This window comes from Strix aluco, chromosome 26, assembly GCF_031877795.1.
Source record: "Strix aluco isolate bStrAlu1 chromosome 26, bStrAlu1.hap1, whole genome shotgun sequence".
Taxonomy (NCBI): Eukaryota; Metazoa; Chordata; class Aves; order Strigiformes; family Strigidae; genus Strix; species Strix aluco.
Genome location: NC_133956.1, coordinates 2,160,241 through 2,172,499, shown reverse-complemented (window position 1 = coordinate 2,172,499; position 12,259 = coordinate 2,160,241). Strand labels below are relative to the sequence as shown.

The 12,259-nt window shown below is 46.7% G+C and overlaps 1 protein-coding gene across 1 annotated transcript in view; it reads right to left on the bottom strand.

The window, feature by feature from the left end:
• CSMD2 (CUB and Sushi multiple domains 2) overlaps positions 1–12,259 on the bottom strand; it is a 305,966-nt gene that overhangs the window by 122,178 nt on the left and 171,529 nt on the right. The window contains 1 exon segment of the mRNA XM_074850802.1: positions 9,721–9,903. Within this exon segment, the coding sequence (XP_074706903.1) occupies positions 9,721–9,903 (183 nt within the window).

The following is a 12,259-nucleotide window of genomic DNA, read 5'->3' as shown; positions in this document are numbered from 1 at the left end:
CTCCTCGGCACGGCGGGGAGCTCGGCTTCGCCTCCAACCCAGGAACCCACAACTGATCCACAAGGTTCATTACCAAGACCACGGTGTCTGTGATGTGAAGATTTTCTTTATCTTTTTAATCAGGAGAGGTTTTTCTTCAGCGCAAAAGGGGGTTTTTGATCTGGGGCTGCGCTGGCACCAGGATCCACGGCAGCCTCTCTGCCTTCTCAGAAGTGCTTTGCTGGACACTCGGATGAAAGCAGAAGCTGTTTAACAATATGTCACAGACACTGAAATGTGCTATCAGAACAAAGACGATCGCACCCAAGGAAGGTGGAAGACAGCTGAGCCTACGTGTCTCGTGCTGTTTTGCGCATCCGAGACAGTCGGGAACAAAGTGCCCCCGAGGAGGCAGCAGCCATTTGAAACGCGACAGACAGACAGAGGTCAGCCCTGCTGCCTGCAGCCTGGCCCTCGGCATCGCTGAGTTAGGAATATCCATGACTCTGAGGCCTGGAGCTAAGAGATGGAAATTAATATTTATTAGCTTGTTCTTAAATGTTATGGGAGGACATTTCATTATGTGCATAACATGAGTTCAAATTTATAAGCCTATGCTGACCTTTGTCAATAATTATTACTACTGATCAAGCACAGCAAAAGCAATAAGAAAAATCCCTTTATTAAATACAGCAGAGTAAATCACAGCAAGACTCAGTAGAAACAGAGCTCCCACCAAAGCCAGTGAGACCCATGCCATTAACTAACGAGTACAAGGTATTTATTCAAGTCATCACAAACATTATCATGATTCTGCCTTAAGTCAGAGCTGTAAAACAGTGAAGGAACAGCTCATTGCTTCCTGTCTTAGGAAGTCGAGTGGGACAGGAGGCTGTGGCACAAGGGCACTGCCCCAGCGCCCCAGTGTGAGATGCTCATGGCTGAGTTGAACACGGAGGCATCTGACAGTTGTTCACCAGCACAGCTGCTTGTGTCTGCACCTTCAGCCAGGAGCAACTTCTGCATTTGTCTGGTCAGCCCAAGCACAACTCGCTTCTCTCTTCTTCTGCCTTCAAAAGATGTTGCCTCTTCACAGAGTGTCCCGCTTCTCCTGCAAGCCATACCTAGCGGCCCCAGCAACGGCACCTCTGCTCATCCTGCATGTGAGAATCCAGGGCTGATCCTGGGGACAGGGCACGCCTGCAACACGCGGGAATGCAAAAGGCACCAGGTTCAGGAGCTGAAAACCAAGCAGGGAATCACTGTAATAATTTCAGTCTCCATGGAAACAATAAAAAAAATCCTAACTTCTCTCTCAGCCTTTAGGTATCATTCCCACAGACTCTGACCACTTGGGATAGAGCTTGAAGACAGTAATGGATTTTCTGCCTTACCTTTCCTTTCTGAGAAGATCCCTCTCCAGGCACTGCCTGCTGATGGACTGGAAAAACAGGATCTCAGCAGGAGCCTGGTTAATAACCAGCAGGCCTCACTCAGGGAAGCGTACGTCCCAAATAGCTAACAGTGCTGGAAGCTCAGGGCACTGTTCAAGCTGCGAAGCAGAGTGCTTTACATTTTGTATTTTCCACTTTCTGTAACTGCTGTTTCAATAAACACATCTGCATCACAACACGTTTTCCTTCTTAAAACCCTGAGGCACCAACAGGACAAGTGGGAGGTGAGGGAAAGGAGTCTAGAGCAAATATTAACTGGGAGAACTTTTTTGAATTTCAGAGCAACAAACTCTTCAGCTTACTCTGAAGGAGTAGCTGTCACTGCCAGCATGCGACTAACTGGAGGCGGGAGAGCAGGTATGTTAAGAATAATGAAAAATAGTCAGGGTTTGGGTAGCAGATCTTGAGGAAAATATCATCGGTGAACTTAAAATAGACTGTATAGGAGCCTCTGTGCACAGAGAGAAGTGCTACGATACCAAGAGGGTTTCACTTCTGCCCACTCAAAACAGGAACAGCGACTGGGAACGAGATAAGTTTCTTAAACTTACTGGAAGATGCTGATCCCCACTAGGACAGTGTTGGGCTGCTTGTCTGCCAGGGTTTCTGCAGCCATCTGTTATTCAGGAGGTGCTCCAAGGCTTCTGCACAAAACCAAGATCCTTTCCTGTGTGTCCCTGTTTATTTTAAGGGAACTCTCCCCCTCTTTGCAGTCTTGGGAATCGGTGGTGGCATCCACATGAAGACAGAAGTTTAATTGTCACTTTTTGGCCAAGGCCCCAAAGCCGTCTAGTGGTCTTGCTGTGTACCTCTCCTCTTTTGCTGCTCCGTGGTTTAGCAGCGCATCCTTCCTCCGCTGCAGCACTCGGCGCCGTCTGCCAACTGCTGCATCACATTCATCTCCTGCACACTGGAAGCTGCAACAGGCCGGGGCTGGACTTGTCTCTCCCCCCAGTACCACGGTCTCGGCACGCTGCGTGTGTGAAGGATGACTGCTCCAGCACCAGAACGGGCACAGCACCCCCCCGAAGCGTGTCACTGGGTGACGGCAGCTGTGCACTGGTGATTAAGGGCAGCGGAGGGTGTGGGGGCAGGTTCAGCCACACGTGAAGCTCCGCTCATGGGGAGCAATAGAAAGAGCCTTGAAAATAAACTCGCACACATGGGTTCCACCTGCAAACTGGAAATGTCCCTTTGCACCTTTCTCAAGCACCAACCCCGCACATAAAGCATTAAAGTAAAACAAGACATAATGGAACTTCTCTGCAGACTAGATTGAAGACGGCAACGTAACACACACCACATTCCCATTTTCTGGATACAGAGACAGGGGAAGGGGACAGAGACAACCTCCTTGCCTGATAAAACCCGTCAGTGTCATTTCAGATTCAGATTCATGTTAAGAGAAGCAACCCATCACGCTGAGCAATTCCTGTCAGGAACATGGACAGATGCCTTGGCACAGGACAGCTCATTTACAGCAGCAGGAAACCCTATCAGGGTAACAGTTCAGCTGATACAATCAGTAAAATAACAAGCATGGAGACAACCCAAAAACCTGCATCCTGCTGCTGAGCGCCGAGAGGGCAGCTGGCAGCACCTCTGCCGAGCCCCGTGCCCAGCGCCGCGGCCCAACGGCACCGTGGAGCTCCAGCCCTCCCCTCGTGCAGGCTCTGCGGGAGGAGCAGCCCTGCTGAGGCCGTGAGAGCTGCCTGCATCTGCCGGATCACCACCCCAACCTCATCTCGCACCCTCGAGCCTTATCCCTGTAACCTTCTTGTTGAACCAGGCTGACTGCCCGAGGACCCTAAGCCCCTAACGATTTGTTAGAAACCAAGGGAACACGCGGGGCAGCAGCTCGCAGCAGGAGAGTGTTTCTTCTGGCTCTACAACTGCTAGACAGAGCTTGCTGCCAAAATAACACCAAGGAGAAAGCAGGCTCTGGTTTGACCCAGGTGGACGTCAGCTTTCCTTAGATACAGGCACCAAGGGACACTTCACAACTCAACTGACAAGTGGCAGGCTGGAAGATGTGCAGCTTATTTGAGACGACTCTCAAGGAAGAGCAGAGGGACTGGCTGAGCGCCCTCTCATAAAGTCACAGAAAGGGAAATGGAAAATTTTCATATAGGTTACACAAAAAAAACCCACCTGGGGAGTTTGTAGTGGACAGTTATAACCAATTTGTTGTCACTAAGAAGGTGCTTAAGTGCATTCCTGCTCAGCACTTCAGCATGAATGTCTACTTAAGCAAGCATTTAAATCTTGGTGCTTTGATAAACTAGGGCTGCAATGCAGAACAAGGCTTTGAGGGAAAGTGCCCTGCTTAAAATTAGGAAGTGAATGGTCTTACATGGCCGCAACCATGAAACAAGGTTGTTAACAAAAGCTACAAATCCCACATGTATATAGAGATGACGGTAATCCTGCCTTCATTTAATTTGCTTCCCCTACTGCCAGAGAAAGTCTGAATCTCAACTGCTCGGTTCAGGGGAACAGCCTGAGGAGAAAGAGCATTTCACCACCGATTTGCTGCTCTGACCCCAGCTCAGATCAAGGGCAAGCAGAAGGTGTTAATGGGCCCTGAAGGACACACATCTGTTGCACAAATGCAGGAGCCATCCAGGCCCTGGAAGTGGCCCCAGCAGGGAAGGAGCCCGGTTCTTGGCAAGTTTTCAGCTGCACGACCCTGGGATGTGACCGGCTGCTTTGCAGAGATCAGAGTTGAGATGTTTTGGTAGGTTAAGGTTAGCTACCAGCTCCCTTTCCCAAATTGTCTCGCGGAGATAGAGTATCTCTCTGCCATTATATCGGAAAAATCATACCAAGGTGCTTCATAAAAGCATCAATCAAAAAAATAAAAACTGCACAGAGCAAAACAGCCTGGAAATAAAAATTAATAGAATTCCTGCTCTTCTTTCAAAATCCACTAAAAGCAACTGCATCTACAAGCAGATAAACAAGTCCAATACTAGCTAGAAAAAGAAAACCTGTTTACAGCAGGAGGGAGAAACATTTTGTGAGTTAACATAAGCTGTTCCATCAGCACTGCAAAAAGTAAGAGGAATTAAGAATAAAAGAAATAACATGAAGAGCACATAAAGGATTAAGCTTCATCAAAAGAATGAGAGCCTATGCTACAGTTCAAAAGTCTAAAAAACTCCCTTACAATGAAAAAAGTATCAATTCCTTTTAAAGATTTTATGAAATTCTCAATTAAAGAATTATTGGACAATAAAGGAACATTCTGATCTTAACCATCCACCTCCTTAATACAGATTATAAAACAATTCCTGGTTCCTACAGATCTCCAGAGAGGAGTATCCAATCTCAATTTCTAAGTGGTTAGGTATGGAGAACCCATCACTGCTTTCAGTAGACTGCTCCAAGGGTTAACTACTGTCTCTGTTAAAAAGCTATTATTTTTAAAAAGTGAAACTGTGCTTTTATCACTGCTAACTTAAAGAGACACACTTTTCTCCAAATTACTCTTCATAGGGAAGGCTCCATAGGTTGCTGTGAACAGTGGGCAGGAAAAGAAGAAAAGCGAAGAAACAAAGGAAGAGAAAGAAAATAATGACCAAGTGACAATTTAATTTAGCGCTAAATGAAAACCTTGTCAAGTGATATGAAATTACATGGTTCTGTTCAGTACATTGCTGGGAAAACATCTACTGCACTTTGCATTTCCAGCTACTAATCCTGACTGCTTGTAGCAGAGAGCGCACACCAAAGGTTGGCCACTCAGCACAAAACTAAAATTTGCACATCTTTATAAAGAGGAGCTGAGATTCTTCAGCAGGTATAATAGGCCAATATAGGATTAACAAAAACCAGGAGTAATTACCACTAAGGAGAAGAGAGATTTTATACTGCTGTTAAGGAAACTCAAATGTTCAAAAGACTGGAAAAATGCACAAAATCTTAATGCCTCCAAAGAGGACGACTGGGTCAGTGCCGTACACCTGCGGGGAACGACGGGGGACCCTGGGCTGTGCCGGCCTCCTCCTGGAGCCAACTCAGAGACAACTCGCAGCAAACCCAGGATTTCCTTGGGCTCAGTTTGGTCCGAGAGTGTCAAGGCACCATTTGCAACAGGACAGCTCAGACCTCCAGCGTTAGCGGGCACAGCGCTGCCTCCTCCCAGCGTCCCTGCGTGTCACCGCGACCGTGAGCAAACCCGTGAGGAGAAACGGGCTGTGGCTGAGGTTTTCAAGTGAACAAGGAGGAAAGCAAGCATAACATCTGCTCCAAAGCCAGAGAAGAAAACCTACAATTTAACATAATTTCGATTGGAAATGCTTTGGGAAATGCCTTCTGCTCTGTTTAGAGGAATATTACGCACGACTACTGCTTAAGCAGGTCTAGAATACAAAAAGAGATTATGGTAACACAACAAAAAGAAAGTCACTGGAAACTAATGAAGATCCTAAAGCAAGACCAGAGCAAGACCCCTGTAACAACTATCAGATCAACAGACAGTGTCGGGAGGAGTCCAGAAGCACTTGGAAAGAGCACAATTCAAGTTACAGCCCCTCCATTTGAACACACGCACACGTGCACAGGGAGCTATCCCCGCACTTTGGGAAGTTGCAGTCAAGTGACACCAAACACACACCCTCAGTTCAGTGCAGAAACCTCCGCCCCCAGGTTCTCTTGAGGCATTGCAATCAGAATATACACACTGTTTTATTTACCCTTAGAACACATGACGGGTCCAGAAAACTTGAAGTTTGCAGGTCAGAACTAAACTTGTATCAGAAAATAACTTATTTTCAGAAATTGCTCTCCCAGTGCAACTGGCAGAGGATAGTTAAAACAAGGCAAAAACTTTGCCTTTATTCAGTGAGATGGTTACAAACGACATTTATTGTCATGACAGTTTATGCCACAGCTATCTATCACACAACATGACGGCACTGCTTGGCGCAAGTCAACCATTCTGCTAAAGGTGCAGGACTGGAAATGCAGGAGCTGCAGGTCACAGGCCCACAGGGGCAGGGCTGCAGGCAGCAGCAGCAGGAGGAGGAGGAGGAGGAGGAGGGAAGGGAAGGGAAGCTGCTGAAGAGAAATAGCAAAAAAACCTTGGCAGAGTTACTGCACTGCTGCAGAAACCCTCCAAGAGCACTGGCCCCCTGCAGAGGGGGTGTTTGCTCTTCCTTTCCTTGGCAAGGAAACTAAAACCTTGCGAAACAAATTTCGGTCATAGAAAATGTTTTGTAGCAGGGCCTTCCACCGCAACAGTTCACATAAAATCAGATAATGAGTTTTTCCCTACTATACACGAGTATGTTTAAACACTACTTCCAACCATGTATTTGAAAGTTATGGCACTGCTGAAACGCCCTGCGCCCCGACTACGCCTATCCAGACTTTCATCATCATTCTCACCACAGTAACTGAACAACTCACCGGCTTCCCGTTATAGCTGTAATTATGGGCTGGTTCCCCATTCAGAAGCTTAATAATCTCCTCAGCCACACGTAACTGTAGACTTCAGTTTGAATATTATAACCCTTATGAGTTCCAGAGCACAAACTTCATCTAAGTAGCACAATGGTTCTCCTTAGGTACATTTATACACATGACATCCCCTAAGCCCATTTTGCTGTCCTTCACGAAACCTGAACGCAGCTCTGTATGAAAGCCATGGCCCGGGTTATCCTGGGTTATGAGAACTGCCTTAGCCTTTGACAGATATCACAGTTCTGTAACTGTGAAAAAGCAGCAGAGCAAAGAGCAGGAACTATGAAGGTGATTAGAACACTACAAGGTGCTGCAGGATCGGGAGAAGGAGCGGTCTGCAGTATCCAGTCAGCACTGACACGCAGGCGCCCACGCTGCCAGCAGCAGACACCAAGCTCAGAGCACGGAGATGACTGTGCTACCCCATCCCGCTACAGCCCGACAGCCTCCCGGGCTCCAGCGTGCTTGTTTCAGGATCTCAGCTCATCAGAGATAACCCAAATGTACACAGCAAGGCCAGCGATACCTTGCTTAGCAAGGGGTTTGCAGAAGCCACGCGCTAAGAAGGGCTTGCAAAGTTTCTCAAGCGCCCTGTGTGCTCACCCGGGACGGTTCAGGGATGCAATGACAACAAAGAGGATGAAGATGGAAGGTCTGTTATCATGAAGGCACAGACAGTCACGATTTAAGAACCCGTTGCAATAAGCAGATGCATTACTTAAATGGTTTGTGTTGCTTTGTCATCAAAGCCCCAGGAAATGAGTTCTCCACAATAAATTCTGCCTGCTCATAAATCATTTGCTCAGGACAGCAGGATGCACCACAGCGTGCTGTTTAATCTCCATCTGCATTTGTCACACATTTGCGGCCAGAATCAGCAGCACTGAATTGTTTGCATATTCCAACTAGCAGCCATAAATCAGGTTACCTTATTTTCCCACCTCATGCCCAACACGTTTAATGGTCTCCCAACATTTACAGAGAGTTGTTACTAATCCCACTACAGATTTCATGCCAGGTTACACATTTTGTAATGTAACCTCTTCTGATTCATGCGCACTAGTATGATGCTGTCTAGAATAAAGGCAGGGAGTAAAGGTGTAGAGGGGGCTATGGGAATACTTGTTCCACTACCTACATGTCGCCTTGTTGATCTGTAAATATCCAAAGCTGGAGGGCCACAGAGAACAGAGTACAATGGAATTATTTTAGCTAGAAGATTCATGCCTGTGCTATGCTTTGCATGGACTGCTGACTGGGGCTTGCTGTGATGCCCCTGTTTAGTATCTACCCACAAAACATAATCCTACTTTCCACTAAGTCTCCTTCCTGTACTACTACGATCCAATCCTCTCATCACAGTGGGCACAAACTACGGGTTTAGTCTCACTGCAAACTATCAGCAAGAACCGCAACCAGACCATCAGCTGTTCAAATTCATCTGAGCTTCTGGGAAACAAAAAAAAAAAACACCCCACCAAACCAACACTTCTGATGCTAAGCACAGAAATGGTCTAACATTTCCCACTTCAAAGACAACCAGGAAAACTCCATTTTCCTCATCAACACCTTTAGCTGATCTGCTTACAGAGAAAACCAGGTAGGGAAGGAGTCACGGCATCCGGAAAAGGCAAAACTCACAAAGCAATTGCTTCCTTTATCCAAATAGACATTCTCAAATGCTCAGAACTTTAATTAGTGTTTGAAAGGAAAGGCACTTACTTGAAACTGGTTTCCCACATTCTCCCACAAACTGCCAGTGCAGGGAGGCTGAAGCCCCTGCTTCTCCCACAGCTCCTGTAGAACCCAGACTCAGCCCTGAAGTAACGAGGTTTTCTCCCCCCTGCTGTGTAACCTCTGGTACAGATCAACTCCTGCCACACTACAAATGAGTATTTTGTACTGGAGTACCTAACACCAGCATATCTGTTTATCTATAGTAAATACACACTTATAAAAATTAACATTTCTCTCTACCCGTTATCCCCACACTTTTATCCACTGTCTGTTGCTCAAATGAATTTTCCTTTCCTATTTTTTTTTGTAAGGTTCAGCCTCACTCCCCTACACCACAGTATCTGTTCAAAGGCACAGACTTTTAACATATCAAACTAAGTAGAGATGAGACAAAAAGAACAGTTTGCTTGTCACCAGTTGGGGAAAAATACAGATAATCCTGAGAGTTTTGGTAATGTCCAAATACAACATTGTTTCCGAGTCAACATAATAAAGCAGATTGCCAAATACGTCTTCGAAGGACAGTGAGATCATTAAAACCCAGAAGGGACTGTGCATTTAACTCCCATTTACATCTGAAAATTTTATCCTTAGTCACTACTGAGAGCATAATATCTTACTTCTGCTGAGAACTCAGGCAACAAATTAAAAATTGAGATCCAGCAGCAGGGAACTTGAATATTGTCAGATAATAAAGGAAAAGGCCAAAAATCAGATCAAGTTTTAAATTATTATTGGTTTTGTGTCCATGTCCATGCCTCCTATATCAAACACCAAAGTCCTGCTTTCCCCCCCGAGGGGATTGGAACCAGAACGATGGGAGGGCAGAGCAGAGAGCGCACACGGTCCCAGCACAAGCCCAAATCTCCACCTGGACACTGGGCCCCGCTGCACATCCCTTCTCTGCTGACAGAAGAGCCAAACCAAACTCCCCACAGCTTCAGTTAAGTGAAGCTGGAGCCTGGTGCCATCTCTGCCACCATAAGAACTTGCCCCACCCAGGCACCACGCACAGACATACTGCTTACACCACCACCTCACCACACAAGGACAGGATTTTAGAGCCATCTCCTCACTGACTTACAAACACAAACTGGTTTCTGAGCAGACCACTGGCTACTCTTTTGGCAGGTAATTGTTTTCTGTCCCTTCAACTCAAAGGCAGGCTGGCACTCAAACTTCAGACTGTCCCCGTGGCGAAACGTAGATCCTTCTCTCCTGCCGTAGGCTGGGATCCCGGGATCGCCGCAGCTCCCTTGGTCAATCTCTGAAAAAGAGAAAACACAAGTTGCATGGGGGAAGGCTCTGCCACCGGGCTGCTGCGATACCTGCCACACCTGGCCAGCATCTCCGCGGGACGGGGCCAGCAGCGGCACAGAACGCAGCCGAGATCTGTCGTAACACACAGATTTTACCACTGTCACTGAAAGGCCCTCCTAACTCCTTCCTCATCCTTAATCACAGCTAAATGAAAAACGCAGCGATACCCAAGGAGATCCTAATCTGCATCTGCTCCGAGAACTTCTGAAGCAGACAGACCATGTGTCACCTCATGGGACCTTCGGCACTCTTGGGCAAAGCGACGCGGTCAGGGTGTGTTTGCTGGGCAGTGAGTCTGTCACCTCGCCCTCCTTCCTCCCCCCATTTCCATTTCTCCCTGTGGTCCCGAGGTAGACAGCTCACACCTTGCTGCATGGAAACATACAGTTGATCTCTTGCTGTGCATGTATTTTGACTTCAAGTAAATCATGGACACAGTTTTCTGTTACCTTCTGCTCCGTACAATTACATTTCAGAAGGGTCCCCTGCTCTGTACACTATTAGCTACAAAACTTCATTCCTTCACAGCCTCCTTAGTGCTCCCACATTATTCATCTGCTTCACATTCGTCTCGTCTTCCACATTCTCTAGTTTTTATCCCCATCATCTATGATCAGTCTCGCTGTCTTTTCTCCCCATTTTCAATTTCTTACACCAAATTGGAAACTTCTTTTATGACACTTTCTTTACAGAGGAAAATCGCATAATCCAGGATTTGCATTACTGCATCTAATATTCCAATTTGGTTGGAATAACAACAAGCACCTCATTATTATGCGGACTTCAGGCAACTTAGATACAGGTGTATTTTGAATAGAAGTCACAACAAGGCCCCTAGCTTCTGCCACTGCTGTATACATCATGAACTAAAACGTCACCGCCAGGTAACGAAGCATCCCCCAAATAATTTAACATAAATTAATATTAAAGCTTTCATGAAATATCTTTCTTTTTTGTCAGTGAAAATAGTTCGCCAAGATTTATGTATCTTCCTGAAGACTTTAAAAATCCAAATGTTTAAGATTTGTACTTGCATATAAGGGACAAAAAATAAAAAAGTTTGGATACTGAAGTAGCACTGAACTGTACATTACTCTCCAAAATAAAAAGAGCAGGAGACAAATACTGCAAGTCATGAAATGAAAATTCAGCTTTAAAACTCAAGAAATAGTAACAAGAACAGAGGGTAGCATGCAGATTTTAAACATATATCCTAACAGAGACACAGGAAACTGATAACGCTTTCTGCTACAAGTCAACAGCCTTGAAAAATTAATTTTTGTTATTCCTTTCCTTCCCACACCTTGAAGTCTTGAAATACAGTATTAGCAAATAACACTGATGGCGAGCTGTCGTGCAGGGTGCCCTTCACCCAGCATCTCCAGTTCCTGCTGTCACTGAAGCCTGCGGTGTTGGGTGCTGTGGGGAAGGAAGTGTTGAATGTCCTGGTACAACTCTGGTTGCTGATATTTGGTCAGAACGAGATGGAAGTTAATGTATGTCACTCCAGCCATCCCTTAAAACAACGAACAAAGCGTTAAGTCATCTCGCAGCCCACCCTGAACCCGGCACTGCTGGGGCCACGGGGAGCAGAAGTGACAGGACTTCTTGGGCTGCTCCTCCACCAAGATGCGACAAAACTCTTTAACCCACGGACACGCAACCTATTCCTGCCCACACCCAACTCCAGAGAGGGAGCCCCGTCCTCCTGCAGCCTGTGGGAGCTCTGTCATCAGGTTCAGCAAGGCCAGGATTTCACCACCGCCCTGAAGAGCTGCACGTGTCTGTGGCTCTGGAGGGACAGTGGCCGGGGAACCCCACTGGGGGGCTGCAGGCAGACGTGCTGAGGGGCTCCGGCCAAGGGGAGCTACAGGCGTTCAGCACGTTCATTGCTTTTGTAAAATGAGGCTACCAGGTACTCAGAAAAAGTGCAGTTAGGCAAAGAAAAATACCTCCCTTTTGCCCCTCTGCTGAGAAAGAAGAAAGGTAACAGAGATGCTCACAAGGCACTGCCTGGATGGTCTCCTCCCTCCCCCGGCTGCCCCCTCACTCGGGAGCTTGTGTGCTCCTGTTCTGCCACATCACATGAACCCAGCTGGAACATCCCTCCAGACAGAGCCAAATCACAGCTTTCAGAACGGGAAAGAAATGAAGAATTAGAGCTCACATTTTCCACCATGCACGGGATCTCTTGTTAGCAGGATGCAAACAAAGCTAGCACATTTTACTACACAGAGGTCAGAAAACGGAATTTCTGTCCTGAGAAAATCCCCTGGTTCCTACATTTCTTTTCATACATAGTA